This window comes from Hyaena hyaena, unplaced genomic scaffold, assembly GCF_003009895.1.
Source record: "Hyaena hyaena isolate Hyena2069 unplaced genomic scaffold, ASM300989v1 scaffold_30, whole genome shotgun sequence".
NCBI lineage: Eukaryota > Metazoa > Chordata > Mammalia > Carnivora > Hyaenidae > Hyaena > Hyaena hyaena.
This window is the reverse complement of record NW_024080662.1, coordinates 5,907,665-5,925,741: the sequence shown is the minus strand read 5'-3', so window position 1 is coordinate 5,925,741 and position 18,077 is coordinate 5,907,665. Positions and strand designations below refer to the sequence as shown.

General features: G+C 60.9%; 2 protein-coding genes across 3 annotated transcripts in view; both read right to left on the bottom strand.

Annotated features, from left to right (window-relative positions):
- Nucleotides 1-149: 149 nt before the first annotated feature.
- On the bottom strand, nt 150-6,094 carry ISYNA1 (inositol-3-phosphate synthase 1). Of its 2 annotated transcripts, XM_039228095.1 has the most exons (11): nt 5,878-6,094; nt 3,012-3,140; nt 2,714-2,875; nt 2,308-2,440; nt 2,000-2,193; nt 1,659-1,808; nt 1,362-1,577; nt 1,069-1,233; nt 871-984; nt 559-776; nt 150-419 (listed from the first exon to the last, which is right to left on the bottom strand). In XM_039228095.1, exons 1-11 carry the CDS (start codon nt 6,040-6,042, stop codon nt 218-220), a joined length of 1,848 nt encoding a protein of 615 aa, XP_039084026.1. In that variant the 5' UTR covers nt 6,043-6,094; the 3' UTR covers nt 150-217. The 2 variants fall into 2 exon arrangements, with proteins under 2 accessions (XP_039084026.1, XP_039084027.1); XM_039228096.1 differs by lacking the exons at nt 2,714-2,875; nt 3,012-3,140; nt 5,878-6,094 and adding an exon at nt 2,535-2,550.
- Nucleotides 6,095-6,400: 306 nt separating this feature from the next.
- ELL (elongation factor for RNA polymerase II) overlaps nt 6,401-18,077 on the bottom strand; it is a 76,770-nt gene continuing 65,093 nt past the window's right edge. Inside the window, exons 7-12 of the mRNA XM_039228097.1 lie at nt 15,719-15,815; nt 14,158-14,632; nt 11,038-11,104; nt 10,626-10,797; nt 9,330-9,374; nt 6,401-8,667 (exon numbers count right to left, since the gene is read on the bottom strand). Coding sequence (XP_039084028.1) covers nt 8,551-8,667; nt 9,330-9,374; nt 10,626-10,797; nt 11,038-11,104; nt 14,158-14,632; nt 15,719-15,815 — 973 coding nt within the window. The 3' untranslated portion in view covers nt 6,401-8,550. The remainder of the gene's footprint in view (nt 8,668-9,329; nt 9,375-10,625; nt 10,798-11,037; nt 11,105-14,157; nt 14,633-15,718; nt 15,816-18,077) is intronic.

Here is an 18,077-nt window from a genome sequence, read left to right as displayed (position 1 = left end):
GTCAGTGTTTGAAGGGTAGGTTGGAGTCTGCCACGTGAGAAATGGGAAACGGGTCTAGTTGGGCGGTGACGAGGATTAGGTCGCAGGCGCCAAGAACCCACAGGTGATGGCTGTGGCTGTGGTGGCACTGGCTTTATTGTCTTCAGGGGTCTCAGAAGGGTTGGGGCCCGAGGGGCAACGGAGGCAGGAGTTTTGGGGCAGAAGGATGACCGTGGCCTTAGGTGGTGGGCGTCTGGGGTGCCTCAACTTGCGAGTGCCCGTTGGCATCGCCCGTACAGCTGTTGGCGGCAGCTGGCGCTGGTCCCTTCTTGCAAGGCACAGGGCAGGCGGCGACCACGAGCCCCATTCGCTTGAGGCCTGGCCGCTCCATCTTGTGCTCCAGAAGCATGTGGTTCTGTGGCGGGAGCCCCACACAGGCCCTGGGGGAAAGGCTGGGGCTTAGTGGGGGCCGGACTCGGCAGCTGGTGACCCCGCGGCCTCCAAGCCCTGTAAGTCCCTGCACAAAGCCCGCAAGCGGACACTCGGGCCTTGGCTGGGGAGCCCACGGCCAGGGCGCACCTGAGGATATTCTCGATGCAGCTGCGCTGGCGGAAGAGCGCGTTGACCACCGGGCTGCCTGGTGGCACTAGCGGCGCCTTGAAGAGGAAGCTGAGCACCGACAGCACCGAGTGGAAGCCCTGCGGCTCGGGGTCAGCGTCGGTGCAGAAGCTCACGCGCTGGCACAGCTCAGTCAGCAGCACCAGGTCCAGCATGATGGGCGCCGCCAGAAGGGAGTCCTGGGTGGGGAAGAGGGATCGGGGCCCCGAGGGTGAGAAGGTGGGCGGGGGCGGTGGGTAGCCCCGCCTCCTGCCGGGAGGGGCCCCACCGCACCTCACAAGTGTTGTGCAGCACCAGGGTGTTGGTGCCTCCCAGCATCAGCTCCGACGTGTACTCGTCCAGCGCACGCTTGCTGTCACCCACATAGGGCACGTACTTGATGACCACCTGCAGGGCAGCACGAGGTCACAGGGGGCCCCGCCCCCCTCTGCCCGGAGCCCCGCCCCCCGTATTGGCCCACGGCCCACGCACGCAGTGGTCGGGCTCCTCGCCGGGTGCGTAGAGCACAGGGTTGCTCTGCACCATGTCATCCACCACGCTGCTCTTGGACACCTCCTTGGAGCGGAACTGTGGCGGTGCTGACAGGTTCTGCCCGTCGTTGTTGCCCAGGTGGTTGTAGCTCACGATGGACATGGTCTGCGGGGAAACAAGGGGCCCCGCGGCAGCTGCAGGCCCCACGGCGCACGACCCCCACAGCAGCCAAACCCCAGGGCTTAGGGTCCTAGCACCCCCTCCCAAGCTGTGCGTCCCCTGGGCCCACGCACCTTGAGGCCAGAGCCAATAAGGAAGTCCACCAGTACGGACTTGACCTTGGTCTGTCCTGACTTGAAGTCGTCTCCACCCACGAAGACACGTCGCTGCCGTGCAAGCTCGAGGGCCCCGGGTACCAGGGTGTTCTGCGGGGACCCATTGAGGAAGGCGCAGCCCTCCAAGATGCTGGCCACAGCGAAGAGAGTGGAGGGCGACACCTCCAGGCCCAGCTGCAGACGCAGGCGGGCAGTGAGCACGGCGGGGTTCTCTGCAGCTGGCCCTCACCCCTCTCCGGCCCCGGGTGCGCCCACCTGGATGGTACGCAGCAGGTTCTCCGCAGTGTCGTTGAGGCCTGGGACCACTTCACAGAAGCGCTCCGTGTTCGCTGTCCACAGTACGATGACTTTGTCTAGCCCAGCACTGGACCGGAAGTCACGGATGTCCCTACGGATCTGCTCCAACTGGGCGTAGAGAGAAGGAGGTTGTACAGGCCCCTTGATCTGGAGGGGTCTGGGCTACTCAGTTCCCCAAGTGCGAAGCGGAGAGTGGACGCTCAGATGGGGGCGTGAAGACGAAAGGCCGATTGATAACGTGGGGCAAAGGGCGGGAGCAACAAGTGGCAAGGGATACGGGACTTGGGGCGGGGCTGCACCTGCTGTGCGCGCGTGCCAAGTATGAGGTTGTCCGCACGCGCACTCTGGTTAGCTGCGATGAACTCGGGGATGTAGACAGAGGGCCGCGGGCGGAGGGACTCCATGTGTGGCCACAGCTGCTCCTGCAGTCCCCAATCCAACACCTGCGCGCGCCGCATCGCCTCAGCCAGGTTCACGGACGATATGTCCCAGCCTGCGGCGGGGTGGGGGGTGGGAGGCTAACACCCCCAAGCTCCGCCTAGCCGGGGGATCCTAGGCCCCTCCAGGCCCCGCCTCCCACCCGCCCCCTGCCTAGGGCCCCGCCCACCGTCGAACACGAGGTCGTCGGGTGCCACCATGGGCAGCAGTGCGCTGAAGGGCACGAACACCTCCTGGCCCTCGGCGTCCAAGCCCAGGCTAACGGTGCCGGCCTGCGTCAGCGAGCCGTAGTAGTTGGCCTCCTGGGGGGCGGCAGGCGGAGCGGAGTGAGGTGGGGCGCGGCGTGGGCCACCAGCCGGCCAGGGCCCCGCCCGGCACCCTCAGGCCCCGCCTTACTTTTGGACGCCTCAGCGCAGAAGCCGCTCCCGGTTTGGAGGTTCCCCCCACCAAGGGAGCCCGCGGGCACCTTAGGCTCCTCCCCCTGAGGGCCCCTTCCTTCGTAGAGCTCCGCCCCCTAGAGGCCCTCCTCCCTCCCTCCCGCACGGACTCCGGCCGAGCCGCACCCGACCCCCCACCTTGCGGCCGGTGCGCGTGGGCCAGGACAGGCGCAGCCGGTTGGCCAGCACGGCAGCGGTGAGCGTGGAGCCGTTGTTCCCGCCCCAGCCGACGAGCATGACGCCGAGCCGGGGCACCTGCCGGACGGTCCGGAAGGTGAAGCGCGCGGACGTGGGGTATACCTGGGGGCGGGCGGTGCAGTGAGTCTGGGGCCACACCCCCCTCTTATTGCGGGGGCAGGGCCACAGACGTTGGGTAATTCCCGTCCCCTCTCGGCTCCCTGGTTCCCCCATTCCCAACTCCTGGTCCCTTGCCTACCTTGAGGACACCGCCCTCGCGGTTGACGCACGTTGTTCGGTACTCGTACTGCGCCTCGATGGCGTCGGGGCCGTAGACCACGTCGGGACTTTCGACCACGAACTCGGCTGTGGCCTCCATCGCGGAGAGCTAGGAGCGAAGGGTGGGCAGGTCAGCGGGGACACGGGAGCCGGCGGACCGAGGCGACTGCGGTCCCCGGAGAGCCCGCACCAAACCCGGGGACGCACTCACCGGCGCGGAGTCAAGTCGGACAGTGGCGGACGGCGAGGGCTCGGGGCGCGCGAACTCCAGAGAAAAGAGCCGCGGCCCCGCCCACGCCCCGCCCCTCACCCCACCCGCGCCAAGGAGGAGGGGCGCGCGGGGAGGAGGGGCGCGTCTGCCTAAGATTCGGGTTCAAGGCCCCCGTAGACTTGACCCATCACCGCTCTTGGGTTCCCGCCCTGCCTGGCTCGGCAGGACATCCAGGTGGGCTACAGACCCCGGCCCGTGCACGGGGCGCGTGGATTCACTTCGCACCACAGCCACTTAAGGCGCGCGGCCACTTTTCCTCATTTTACAAAACAGGACATTAATAATGGCTGCAAGCCACAAGGCAGGAGGTGGAGCTGCGGCTGGGCAGGGGGGGTTGGGCACCTGGGTCCGAGACACTGCGGTGGAAACTAAGGCAGAGGACTGAGCCAGATCTCTGACTCCCAAGCCAGACACTCCTCCAGCCTAGGCCGCCTCTGCCTTCACGTTCCTGAGCAGAAGACACTCCCGTTCAGGGCTCACATGGCGCGTGTAGGGGGCGCTGCGAGGCCTCGGTCTCCCTACCTGTGGCAGGAGGGCTTGGCAGGGCCAGACTGGAGGGGGCCGGGGTTTGGTGAGAGGGGAGCGGGAGCGGAAGGGAGGGGGTGGGCAGGACCAGCGAGGTCAGCTGGGGAGGAGCTAGGCAGGCAGGCAGGCACAGCACGGCGCCCCCCAGCACCCAGTGATAAGGGAGCGTGGGAACCCGGCGGGCGGGCGGGGGCGGCTCCCCCAGGAACTTTCCAAAACAAGCGGCCTCCTCCGGCTGGAAAGTTTCCACCACTGGAGCTGACCCAAAAGGTGGATAGTTGGGAACGTTCGCAGGAAACATGGTCAGGGCCTGGCCTTGGGGGTTGTGGGCTCCAGGACTCTGGCTCCAGGCTTTGCCCTCAAGGGGCTCCAGTGTAGGGGAGTCGGAAGCACACGGGGGCACCCCTGCCTAGCCAGAGGCAACTCACAAGTAGGGTCTGGCAGGGAAGGCTGCCTGGAGGAGGTGGTTGCTGCAAGGGTCTTGAGACAAGAAGCCATCCCTCATGGAGATACATGAAGAACTGCCCAGGCAAAAACCTGGAGGAGAGGGGCTTGGGGGCAGATGGAAAGGTGGCTGGGTGGGGGAGGGGGGAGAGAAGCAGTTTGGGGACAAGGGCAGACCCTTGAGGCTGGGGCCAGGGAGTATTATATAAATATTTGGGTTTTGTCCCCACTTCCTGGCTGGAGATTGAGTTCAGTCACCAATGGCCAGTGATTTCATCCTATGTACATAATGGAGCCTCCACAAAAGCCCCTCAACAACGAGGGTTCGGGAACCTCGTGGAAGTGCTGGGCGGCGGCATAGCTGGAGAAGGCAGGGAAGCCCAGTGCCCTCTTCACGCCCTGCTGTCAGCAGCTGCCTCCTCTGGCTGTTGGGAGTGTTTTCCTGAGCACTGTGAGCCATTCTAGCAAGCCTAGGGGCGAGCCAGGGGAACTCGATTTATAGCCAGTGGGTCCGAAGTATGGGTGGCCAGAGACTCGTGGCAGATGTCTGAAGTGGGGGGCGGTCTCGTGTGGGACTGAGCCCTTAACCTGTGGGGTCTGATGCCAGCTCCAAGAATTGAAATCCCGTACGTGCCAGAGGACTGGAGGGAGCTCGTGCCTCCAAGTAGCAGGTGACCTGGGAACGTGGGCAGAGACCAGAAGGGTCCCCAGCCGCAGCCCTGGGGAACCCTGGCATTCGCAGGCAGCCTGCAGGAGGTGCCAGGAGGATGAGGTGGGCAGACCCGGTCCAGGCAGGCTTCCTGGAAGGGCAGTGCCAGGGGCTGCTTCTATTCCTGGCAGTTGGGCACTGTACAGTGACCGCAGGGGCCACCTGGGGACCCCGGTGAGGCTCCCGAGGGCAGGGCAGGGCTGTCTCAGTCACTGAGTGCCAGTGCCCAGGTGGGAGCCTGGCGCATAGGAGGGACTGTGGGATCGGAGCGCTGGCAAGATGACAGCCAGGGACGTCGTCCAGCAAGCGGCAGGAATGGTGGGCAGACCCTAGCCCCTTGGCCATGGTACAGGCTGGGAGGTTGGGAAGACCCTTCTGGGCTAGGGGGCTGGATTTGTGGCGTCCTTGGCTCAGGAAGGATGGCCACGGGACCGCCTGCCGCTGAGGTGCAGGGGGTGACGGCCATGGCACCTCTGGGCGGCATGGGGGGCTGCAGGTGGGTCTGGTAGCGGGCCCGAGGAGTCGGATGGGGCAAGGCAAAGCTGCTCAGGGAAGCAGACGCTGGCCCTGGACTCTGGACTGTGGGGAGAGAGACGTTATCCCCTAGAAGGACGGTCCGGCCAGGCCGCCGTGGGAGCAGAGTACACTCTGCCCCACAGGGCCTGCTTGACCTTGTCTCCCGCGCCCCTTGGATTCCCAGGCCACCTTAGAGCTTGGGCCAAGGCTGCTGGCCAGCGGGGCTGTCCCGGAGGCTAAGGACCCACAGCCCCTGACCCCTGGACCCCTTTAAGCCCAGTCTTATTCTTTGTCTATTTTTCCTTCCTAAAATAAACATCTACCCACACCACGTCCTTCAAGAAGAGGACCCTGACCCCTGCCTTGCCTTCAGCTCCTCACCTGGAACAAGGGACAAGGACAGTCATCCCTGCTGGCATCCTGGGCCTGTGGGATTCCACTGGGCCTCAGCATCCCCATCCCCATCATGGGCACAGGGATGGCCCCAGCAAGCCGGCCTAGTTGGGAGAAACAATAAAATGTGCCGTCCGTCACCGCCGTTTTCATCGTTTCTTCAAATAAGGGCGCTCCCCTAGCCCCACGTGTTGCCTACTCCCGGGGGCCTTGGCCTACCCTGTCCACACCTGGGGACACAGCCCTGCTCTCATACACCCACCCTGGCTCCCCGCTGCCCCCACACCCCCAGTCTCCATCCTTTCCGCCTGGACACCTGCAGGCCCATCACCTCAGTCAGGTCAGCCTCCCCCTGCGGCTCACCCCCCGCCCCCACAACACCTGCTCATCACCATGGCTGCTCCAGGGCCGACTGGGTCTCGTCCTGACCCCAGGCCTCCCCCCCACAGGGGACCATGAGGTCCCTGGCTGTGACAGACACAAACGCACCCAGGTACTCTGGGCTGCTAGGTTCGGTTCAGTGAAATTTATTGTAGGTTGAAAAAAATCAGCATTCACCTGTTTAGTGTACAAAAAGGACACTATATCTTTTAAGAAAATATTAGGAAACTGAAGACGCGGATGCCTTTCTTTCAATCATAACATTTTGGCAAAAGTGAAAAGTTCTTGTAAACACCAACTCCATGGCTCAAAATAGTTTTTCTCCACAGTACAATATTAAAAGGGGGTGCAAAACACAGTATCAATAAGTTAGACCATATTTAATCGGCTAGAACTCTTGTCCATCAACCCCCAAAGCGCAAAACTTTTCTTAGCTTCATAATTCCTTAAAAGGAGAAAAACAACAACAAAAAACAACAAAAAGCCAACAACAAAAAGGAAATTCAACTGAGAGTCCCTTGAACTGGTTCCCAGGGCAGAGGGCCGGGTCAGTCCTCCGGGCTGCAGCCTCCTTAAATAATCCCTTTCCACCCGGGTCTGTGTGTCCGGCCGAGAACAGGCTACGCATCCAACGCAACTGTCTGCAGAACTCGGGGGGTCCCTGGGGTCTGCTCAACCCTTGCCCCACTCCATCCCAAATGAAAAACAAAACAACAGCTATTGAAACATGAAGGGTCAGTTCCCTCGGTGCTGGGGCATCCCAGGGGTCCCAAAGCAGGAGCCTCGTGGGGTGGGGCAGGCACACGCCGGTGCCTCGGAGAGGGTGCCTGCCTGCTCTTTGGGACCCCATTAGGAGCTGTCCCCATGGCTTAGAAACTGCGTGAGAGCTTCTGCACTCCCTGCCTCACTACTGTTGGCGGCCGCACCCCCAACCTCCCAGTGCATGACCCCCAGGCTCCAGGCTGCAGCCTCTCCCTCTGCCTCCCCTGGTTGTGGCTTCGCTGAATGTGGCCCTGAATGTGAACACATGCCTCAGTCCCCACTGCACCCTGGCGGTCCCCCCACCACACATACACACACATACACGTGGCCCCCCCGACACTGGGGGACACTAGACTAGGCACAGCTACTAAGCAGCAATCATGGCGTCCATGGATGCCACGCCCCCCAGAGTGGGTGGACAGGGCACCTTTTCTGAACTCACTCTCAGGGGGTCCCCTGACCCCCTCCACCCCTGCCCCAGCCCCTCCCTGAGTGCAAACCCTGTGGTGGCTCTGCTAGGATGACCCCAAGACCCACAAGTGGACTGAGGGATGGAGTGAGGTCAACAGCATGGAGACCACACGGTCTCGGCGTGAAAAGAAAAGCAGCAGCAAAGGGGGAAATTGAGAACATAATAAAACAAAAGCCGACACTGCTGTTGCAGTGTGAGCTCGTAGCACAGAAAACCCCCAGTGACCCCCTACAGCTGAGGGCCTGAAATAGCAGGGCAGGCCTGGTGGGCCAGAGCGCTCTGCCCCTCCGGCTCTCAGCAGCTGCTCTGGGCCAGCTGGAGCTCTCGAAATAGACCTGGGCGGGCCGCTACCCCCTCGGAGCAGAGACCCAGTCCTTGCCTGGGCTGGGAGAGGCTCAGAGCCGTAGGGAGGGCCTGGGGTGGGAGCAAAGCCAGGCGTGGGCGCAGCTGCACCCCCCGCCCGCCGCCCCCTCCTCGGCTCCCTCCTCGGCCCTCAGAGCAACTCTGAACTTTCAGATGGCGTCTGTAATACTGCAGGAAGGACACGGCGGCATCTAGCCCCTGGTGTCCAAGGAGGGGAGGCACAGGTTTAGAAAAGATGCTTTCTCTCTCATACAAAAATAGACTGAAGTCTCATAAGCAGTAGCTGAAAGTGGCTGTCTTTGTATAAAACTAGAAAAGGCAGGCAGGCTGGCCTTGGAGTCTTTCGTTGAGGGGGAAGCTCAAGCCCCGCGCGCTGTGGGCCAGAGAAGAGGTGGGGGCTCCTCAGGAGACGTGGGGGGGGGCGGGGGAGTGGGAGGAGACGCCGGCCTCCCCGCAACCTGGATCTGTGACCCGGGAGCACCGGGCCTGCAGGGGCTCCCCCGAAAGCCGGCGTTGCTGGCTCAGATGAACGTGTCTTCCTCGTGTTTATTTGTTTAAATAAATCTCTTTTTTCCCGCTCTGGAGCTCCCCCGCCCCCCCCACCCCCCCCACTCCCCCACCATCCAGGAGGGTTGGCCCGGTGGCTTGGGGAGCTGGCCTGGACCCCGGGCCGCGGCCTCAGGCTACGGCCAGGCCTGCAGCTGCCGCTGGTCGTACTCGGCAATGAGCCTCTTGATGTGTGCCAGCTTGCTGTGCAGGTACTCGCAGCGGTGCTTCTCCTGGCTGTAGTTGGTGTTGGTCTGCAAGAGAGAGCAGGGCTGAGCCACGTCCTGCAGCCGCCACCCCAGGGCATACCCCACGCGAAGCAGGCCAGCCTGCTGCTCCCCCTACCTGCAGGCCAGTGCCCATCACGCAATGACAGGGACCCTTGCTCTACCTTGCGCCAGAGCCCTGGGCTGGTGTCCCCCTCCCCAAGCCCCATCCCAGGAAACGAGGTCACTGCCAGGATGAGAGTTAGAGGCAAGACTGTCATGAAGCCTCCTTCTGGGCTGGGACCTGACTGGCAGAGAAATACCCTGGCACGCGCGGGGGTACACACGTGGTGAGGCCACAGCTCGTGGCCTTCAGGAGCAAGAACCGATAGAGCCCTGACTAGGCATTCCTGCCAGACTAGCAGCTGGGGGTGGTGAGCTTCGGCTCCTCCCTTGACCTTGGAGGGAGCTGGAAAGAGCCTGGGGGCTGCACCCACAAAGAAGTGGGAGAGCTGGAGGGCGCTGGGGTGCCCAGGGAGGGCCGGGCTGAGCTTCTCAGCTGTCAGTGGGGGCAGGGGGCTGCCCGGACGACCCAAGAGTCCAGCCTAGCCAAGACCCTTCCCCTCCATCATCTCCCGGCCTCTATGCTGCTCACCTTAAGAAAGCTTCGTCTGACCCCCTCCCCTACCCCGCAAGGACTAGATACTTACCTTTTTGATTTTTCGATATTCCTGCAAAATCTGCCCACGAGTAGTCTGGAAAACAAAAGAAAGTGAACAATGACCCTGCCTGCAGGAAACCCCAACTGAGTGACCCCCTTCTCCGTGATAACCTGTGACCTGCACAGTCACCACCTGCCTCAAGACAATGGCCTCAGCGTGGCGTGAGGGAAGCTGACCAAAGTAAAGAGAGGCAGGCTGAGGGTGGGGAGGGGAGATGAACAAGGCAGGAGGTGGGGGGAGGATGTTGGGCCATGAGAGAGAGAGGCAGGGGCCCAGCCCCAGGGACAAGCACAATGGGCAGCACAGCGGGAGGGGCTGGTCAGAACCGTGGGAGGGAGGAGGCAAAGAGCAGGCTGGGTGGCCTTCTTCCCTCACCCCCAGCTGGCCTGTCCACTGTTCAAGGCCAACCACCCGAGTGTGCAGGGGGCTGCTGGGGGATGTCCACTGGGGGCTGCAGGAGGGGAGAGAGAGAGACCCCAGGGACTCCTATATCCCAGACCCTCAGAACCCCCACCGTTCCTCTAATTATGAGCTGTTCCCTCTGGGAACCACGAGGGGAGACAGACCTCAACACCCGATTAATCAGATAACTAGCTCCAAAAAGGTGGCATGAGGGGAGGCTGGGGTCCCAGGGCTGCTGACCAAGGGTGGAGCCCCCTCCCACCCCTCCACACTGAGCTCCCAACACGGGTCAGCTCCGGAAGCCTGCATGCCTTTGATCGGAGGGTGAGGGAGTCCTAATACGGGTAGGGGGCCACAGGAACCCTCCAGCCCCTCCCCCTGTGGCTCCGATAGCACGGATGGGATGTGAGGTGCACAGAGAACCTCAGGTGCTCTTGCAGGGGGCACCTAGTTAATCCAACCCACCACTCTGTGCAGGGCCTGGCTGTTTCAGTTGCTCCAGGCGCCACCTCTGCCCTAACAGGTCATCTTCACCTGTGCAGTCAGCCCCCACTATCCCCACTGCACAGGAGGCCGAACTGGGCCCGAGAGCCCATGGACAGGCCTGAATCACACCAGCAGCAAGGGGCAGCTGAGTGCCAGGCCGTGACAGGGAGAAACACCGGCAGACACAGCAGCCCTCCTCAGCCGGGAGGGGCAGAGGCCAGGCTCGGGGACTGTGGGTAGGGCTGGAGGCCTTGGCTTTGTCTGCACCCATGAGAAACAGGCCGCCTCACCAGGTCGGGTGCGGCGCACAGGGGCGGGACAGAGGTGGGTCGGGCCCGCAGCCCAGAGCGTGTCCATGAGTGCGGTGGACAGCAGGCGGTGGGGGAGGGGCTCTACCTCGTACTCCTCAGAGCCCTGGGACAGCTGCCGGAGCTGGGCGTCCAGCTGCGTGAAGCGCCGCGTGATCTGCTCGATGCGCGCATGCAGGTCGCGGTACTCGCTGTACTCGGCGTTAAAGTCGTTCTTGTAGCTCTGGCGCTGCTCCGAGGATGAAATGGTGGCATATTTCCTGGGGAGAGGGAAAGAGGGCCCAGCAGGACCCGGGGGGCTGCTGTGGAGAGAGACTGGAATGCCTGTGGCCACCTGCACCCCGACGCCCCACCGGCCCCCACCTCGTGGGTGATTTCCTGGCTTGAGCAGGAGCCTGCTCCTAGAGCAGGCTATGTGGCTGAGAACTACCTCGGCTCACCTGCAGTGCAGGGGAGAGTGCAGGGCGGGGAGAGGGAGGCCAACCAGATTAAGTACTCACAGCAAGTAGTCGGGGGTCTCTGAGGTGGATGTGGGAACGCTCGAGCTGTTGCAGGTGCCATTTACACCTACAAAGAAAGAGCAAATGCGTCATCTGTGTCCCCCCCCCGAGACCTGCAGCAAGGTCTGTTGTCTGAAGGACATGGAAGGACAGCAGAAGGGGGGGTCAGGAAGGGCAGAGGGAGTGTGAGGGCCGGGCAAGTGCCACCTTGGGGGCCTCACTGGACCCAGAAGCACCACAGCCGAGCAGTGTGTGTCCCTGAACCGCAGTCTTGTAAAGTGCAGAGAGCCCAGGCGGTGGCCCGTGCACGTTTCCAGCAAGCAGCAGAAAGGACAAGTTAACGACAGACCAACGCCTGGGCAATGTGTTCAGAGCCTGACCGATCCAGGGACCTCGCTACCTCTGCTGAGTGCGTGTGAAAGATCTGAAAACCAGCAGCCCCCTTGTCCAAGGTCTCTGGCCCTGCAGGACCAAGACAGATGGCCACCTGGCAAGGCCCTTGCTCCTGCCCGCACCCCAGGCCATCCACTAGGAGGCGTTGGAGGACGCGGGACTGTCCACGGCGCTTGGGGGCACGTAGACCCAGACTACCAGCTAGCCTATTTCCCAGGGGCTTCTTTCGCCTTTCTCCTCAGCACAGAAGAGATTTAACACTGTGCAGTACACCCTCGGTACACACTGCGTGTCCCTCTGACGGGAAAGCGGCCCGCCTGGAACCCCCGTGCTGCAGGATTCCCACCAATGCACGGGCACACCTCTTCCACCCCTTGGGGCTGCGGCCCAATGAACACATGTAAGTTTAGTTCATGCTTCCGCCACCCACGCTTTGTATAAGGTACGCCTTCTAGAGTGTTCTGCCATGCGTGGGCCCAGTCCACATTGCCTCATTTAGCCTTCCTGAGATCTTCTGGTGAGAGAACAAATGGGGAAACCAAGGCTCAGGGTCAGAATCACCTAGCACCTGAGACACCTTTGGGGTCTGGCCTGAGCAAACCTCAGAGGCCCTGCTGCTACTGGAGCACTCTCTGTGCATGGTCCTCGCTCAGCCCTTCACCAGCTGAGCTGATTCCTACCAGGTGGCCCGGGGCCTACAGGGAACACCCCCACAGCCGCCCCCCCACTGCCCCTTCCACCAGCGTCTCCGATGCCTCCCCCATGCCTGGGTCCCACTGTGAGAGGGGCTCCCCATCCGGCCCTCAGAGGTCCGTGGGCCTCCTGAGCTTGGCCCGGCTGAGCCCAACCCCCACACCCAGTTCGCCAGCCTGCCCAGGAAGGGACCCTGAAGCAGCAGGAGGGGTCCACGGGCGAGCAAGGGTGGGGGGGCAGACACGGGGATGGGCACAGGACCCAGAAGTGCACCTGCAGCACAGGCACGAGTTGGGGCTATGGGCCCACAATGGCCTCAGGACAGGGGTGGCTAAGAAGAGCCATCTGCCCAACAGATGCTGCATCCGTATGGGTCAGAGGCAATCGCGGCGCAGGGCTGGGGCAGGACCACCAGAGGAGTGGGTGAAATCAATGCCTGGCCCTCCCGTATGGAACACGAAAGCACAAAAGCTTCCTCATATGCTGACCAGAACCTTCTCCAGTCTGAAGGAGAGTCTGAAGGAGGCAGGGCACGCAGAGCCGAGGTGGGCGCCTCCTGCCTGCATGGCCGCCGGCGCGGGCAGAGCCCAGACTATCCTAGGAGCCTCAGAGCAGGATGGTGGGTCTCTGCGCCCCACCATTTTTGCTACCACTCGAGGCGCCTGCAAGACGCACATGAAGGTGGATCACCTAGCGTAAGGCACAGCTTCCAGGGCCTTAGTTGTCCTTGTCCCTTCCCTTGGGCCATTTACTCCCTGGTTTGCCTGATGCCAAACCTCGCTTTCTCACTTTAACCTGGGGACAAGATAGCTAGGCCATTGTGTCCTGGGCAGGACCTGAAGCCACCTAAGCCCCGTGTGTGGGGCCCACCCCGTGGCATCCCTCCTTCCCAGGGCCCCGCCAGGGGCACCTGGGGTCTTGCTCTCACCGTCTGGGACAGGATGTGCTGACGGGCTGGGGCAGCTCAGGGTTTTGTCTCCCCAGGCAGGACAGGCTCAAGGGAACTAGGCCTCACCTCAAGGGAGGGGCTGGCAAAGGCCTTTCTGGAGAGCAGTTGAACAAGTCATTAAAAAGCCTTAAGGAGAAGGCAGCTCCTCCCTCGTCCCAGGAATGCCTCCTGCTCGGATCCTTTCTGGACACACAATCTGAGAGCGGCAGAAAGTCACACAGCCTGAGACTGCCCGCAGGAGGCAGGTGCAGCTGCATCTCTGGCCACACCATGCTGATTAGGTTAACAGCCACATGGGGTATGCAGCTCGGGCGCCTGAGGCCGTAAAAACAAGGTGACCCAAGCTGTGGGCGTGAAGACCCCCGATCCCACCCCAAGCCTGTCCTGTCCATACACCTCCCCAGTACCTCTGGGCCCCACAGAGTTTCCCCTGCTCTCTCTCCAGCCAGCCTTGTACCCCTCACCCTGCTGTGATCCCAGCTTTCTCGACTTCCGGCTTCCTCCCCTGCTACACGACCTCCTTCTGACTCCCACTGCCTGCTGTTCTGTGGACAGCTTCCCAAACCCAGTCTCCACAGGCTGAAACGTTCACTAGTCAGCAGGCTACTCAAGGCCCGTGGTGGCCCCAGTGCCGCCTCCCTCCAGCCAGGCCCTGTGCCCCACTGTCTTCCCCGAAGCCCAGCCCCACCCCGCTACCCTTTCAGCCTGGGACACCCCACGCCCCCTTTACCCTCTGCCCGCCCCTCCCCTCCCCGCCCCGGCAGCCAGAGCCACAGTCTGGAGCCAGCTCCTCTCTGCGTGCACTGTTTCCCTCCATGGGCTCAGCTCGGTCAGGTTCTGTGTGCCCAGCACTGGCCTGGCACACAGCAGCACTGCAGAAGGCCCCAAGGCCAAGACCACTGGGACATTCACAATCTCATACAAGAACGCAGGGTGCAAAGGCGTTGAATGTGCAGGGCGTGCCAATATGGGGGCTCCCGGGGGTGGTAGGGCCCCCGCTGAGCAGTGGTGGATGTGGGAGCTCAGGCTGCTGGCAGTGTCCTCCTGCAGTCTCTCCCGCCAGAGGCCTGTCTCCTGGTACCTACCCGGGGCATCTGGTGGGGCTCCAAGGGGGCTGGGCATGTGGTCTGGCAACTGGGCCCGGTGCCTGTCCTCAGCTGCCCTCTCCTTGTCTTTGTGCTTCTTGGACTTCTTCTTGGATTTGCTGCGTGATGAGCCACCGTGGGACCTGCTGGGCTGGGCACAGTCCGTCAGCAGGGGCAGGCCGAGTCGTGTAGTCGGGGCTGGGGCAGCCACGTCCCTGTGATCACAGTCCCGGCCACTGTGGCCCAGGTCATTGCTGACGTCAGCCAAAGGGTCATGGGCCCGCGGGGGCTCCAACCGCGGGGGCAGGTGGGCATCTGTGCCAGCCAGCGGGCCCGGGGTGGGCAACAGGGCCTCGCGGCCATGGGGTGCACTCAGCTTCCCATTGACGGCAGGCTGAGCTCTCTGGGTGAAATGTGATATCCTGGGCTTCTTGTTGGCCAGGGGGTCGATGAAATCAGGAGGCTGTGGTCGTTTCTACAAAGGAAGGGAAACAACTTCAGAAGGGAGTGTGTATCTGGAACCACTGGTGTCCCCTGAGAAGTGGCTGGGGGGCAACAGGCTGACCCTGAGCTCAGTGAGGCCCTCGGAAACCTGGCGCCCACCTGCAAGGCCCACTCTGGCCACCAGGAGGCACACAGAAACAGCCAGGCCCTTGCTAAGGCGGGCTCTGCGGGCCCTGAGCACAGAGCAGAGGAAGCAGCATCAATGGAACAGGCCAGCTGAAGCACTTAAAAAGGCCACCTCTGGGGACTGGTCAGAAATGTCGCTGCTCTCAGCATCTTCCCTAGATGAGAGGAATGGTGACAGAATCAAGCCTGAGGATACAAGGCAGTGCCACCGGCTGGGATATCCACCCCCTTAGATCTAGGACTCCCTGGACCCCCAGGGCAACCCTGTTACATGTGAGGCCTCATCCCCATGTCACAAATGAGAAGGCTGAGGCATATCAGGAAGGGACGGACACAGACAGCCCAGACCCAGGGAAGCAGCTAGAGACGATGGTGGACAGCAGGCCCACAATCAGGGGGAAGGTAATGAGGCCCTCAGCCCTCTATTTCAGCCCCAAAGCCAGGGCATGCATAGACCTGACCTCTCCACAAGGAGGCTCCAGAGCCTTGGACATGGGCTGGGAGCCTCTGAGGCAAAGGAGAGAAGGGAGATAAATAAGGGACCTGGGGCAAGGTCCCTTACTGGGCCAGAGAAGGCAGGTAGGGACACCTGTGCGGCCTTCCTGACTACGTCAGCATGGCCACCACCCACAGAGCCCTGTGCCCACAGCCAGCACACTCAGTTGTACAGAATCTTCACAACAGCCTTGAGAGAAAGCACAGGCTCCCTGCCCACCCATCCACGAGTACTCGAGGGAAGCGCACCAAGGGCCCGGGCCCCTCCATGGGGGAAAGCCAGGCAGCTGCTCACTCACTGCAGAAGACACCCAGCCCTGAACCAGGGGCCCAACAGGCTACCCAGATACTAAGGTCCGGCCAGCCCCTGGCTCCTATCCCGTCCTCCCCCATCACCACCACCACAGGCTGTCACACCCATGCCTGCCACTCCTACCTGAGGGGGTGAGGCCGAGCTTCCGTGTTCCCTGGGAGGACTGGAGGCAGCAGGGTCTCCGGGGAGGGGGCCTGCACTCTGCGGCTGGCACAGCTTTCTATGAAGGAGAAGTAGGGTAGGGGAAAGGCCCTGCACGCCCAGGCCCACCTGCCTCCGCGGACACCATGCGGCCCTATGCCCACGCTGTGATTCAGGGAGGGCCCTGCTGCCCGGGCGAACCAGAACAGGGCCGAGTACGCTGGGTGCCTCAGGGCGTGGCAGGCAGAGAGCAGCCTGAGCACATCCCACCCAGGGTTCATCCACAGCCCAGGGGACAGCCCCACTTGGTGTCCTGCTGCACCGAGGGAAGGCTCAGTGGACACCTGCTCATCTAGATGCCTGTTACTGTGGAGTCCAGGGACCCAAGTAAAACTGTCTGGACACCCAAGGTCTGTGCCATGTCCCTGGAGAAGCTGGGTAAACTGCAGCACTGGCCTCTCCTTTTTTTTTTTTTTTTAACTTTTTTTTTATTTCTAGGAGAGAGAGAGAGAGAGACACAGCGTGAGCAGGGGAGGGTCAGAAAGAGAGGGAGATACAGACTCTGAAATAGGCTCCAGGCTCTGAGCTGGCAGTCAGCACAGAGCCCAACGCGGGGCTCGAACCCACGAACCGTGAGATCATGATTTAAGCGAAAGTCGGACGCTTAACCGACTAAGCCACCCAGGCGCCCCATGGCCTCTCCTTTTAAACAATCATTCAGAACGCTTGGGGCCCCAGTCGGATGAGTGTCTGACTTCGGCTCAGGTCATGATCTCACGGTCTGTGAATTCAAGCCCCGTGTTGGGCTCTGTGCTGACAGCTTGGTCCCCAGAGCCTGCTTTGGATTCTGTATCTCCTTCTCTCTCTCTGCCCCTCCCCCACTCACGCTCTCTCTCTCTCTCTCTCAAAAATAAACATTAAAAAAATCATTCATCCTAATAATGCTGCCTACTGCTGAAACTTTAGAAAACGCAGAAGGGGACTGAGATGACCTGGCATGACAGGAAGGCCTCCTGGATCTAGGACCCACCTTCCTGGGAGCACACATTACACCACCTCCTCAGGGGTGACAGGGGCAGCCACCAGCCCACCAGTTCCTGAGCATAACAACGCAACCAGGGACCAAGGAAGAGACACTCTGACAGTTTTTCAAAAACCTCAACTCTCCTCCTTGTCCCACAGCTGAGAGGACTGAGAGTCCAGGCCATACAAATCCTCGGACACAAATGTTCGCAGACACAAATGTTCACAGGCGCGCTAGCCACAGTCACCAGGAGACAAACAACCAGGGTCCAGCAGCAGACGGATGAATGGACAACCGTGGTGTATAACCACATACCAGAGGATTATTACCGAGCCACCAAAAGGAACAAGGCTCTGTCACATGTTACAATCTACAGGAACCTTAAAAACATTACAAAGTAAAAGAAGCCAGTCAGAAAAGGCCACGTGGTGTCTGATCCCATTTATATGAAATGTCCAGAACAGGCAAATCCAGAGACACAGAGAGCAGGCTAGTGGTTGCCAGGGGCTGGGGGAGGGCAAAGGGAGTGTCTGATGATGTGGGGTTCCATTTTTGGGTACAGGTTCTGGAACCAGCTAGAGGTAGTAGTTGTACACCGTTGTGAATATAATTAATGTCACTGAATTGTGAGAAAGAAGGACAAAGCTGGAGGCATCGCAATCCCACGTTTTAAGATATAAAGCTACAATAATCAAAACAGCATAGTACTAGCACAAGAAATAGACACATGGATCAATGGAACAGAGTAGACAGCCCAGAAATAAACCCACGCTTGAATGGTCAATTAACCCATGACTAAGGAGGCAAGACTATCCCACGGGGAAAAGACAGTCTCTTTAATAAACGGCGCTGGGAAAACCGGACAGCTCTATGCCAAAGGATGAAACCAGACCACCTGCTCACACCATACACAAAACAAAACTCAAGATGGATTAAGGACCTAAATGTGAGGCCTGAAACCATAAACCTCCTAAAATAAAACACAGACAGTAATCTCTTATCCATCGAGCTTCGCAACATACCTATGGATGCATCTCCTCAGGCAGGGGAAAGAAAAAGCACAAACGATTAGGCCTTCCGCAAAATGAAAAGCTTTTGCACAGCAAAGGAACATCCAGAAAACAAAAAGACATCCTACTGAACAGAAAAAGACATTTGCAAATTCTACATCTGCTAGGGGATTAATACCCAAAATATAAAAAGAGCTTATACAACTCAACACCAAAGAAAAAAACAAACCCCAAAAAAACAGACATTTTCCCACAGACCTACAGATGGCCAACAGCCACAGGAAAAGATGCTCAACATCACTAGTCA

Excerpts from the sequence above, each read along its gene's own strand:
- ISYNA1 (XM_039228095.1), bottom strand. The coding sequence starts at position 6,042 with ATGAAAACGGCGGTGACGGACGGCACATTTTATTGTTTCTCCCAACTA. Across the intron at positions 2,194-2,307 it reads CGACGACCTCGTGTTCGACG|GCTGGGACATATCGTCCGTG; the intron begins GTGGGCGGGGCC and ends ACCCCGCCGCAG. Across the intron at positions 420-558 it reads TGCATCGAGAATATCCTCAG|GGCCTGTGTGGGGCTCCCGC; the intron begins GTGCGCCCTGGC and ends CCTTTCCCCCAG.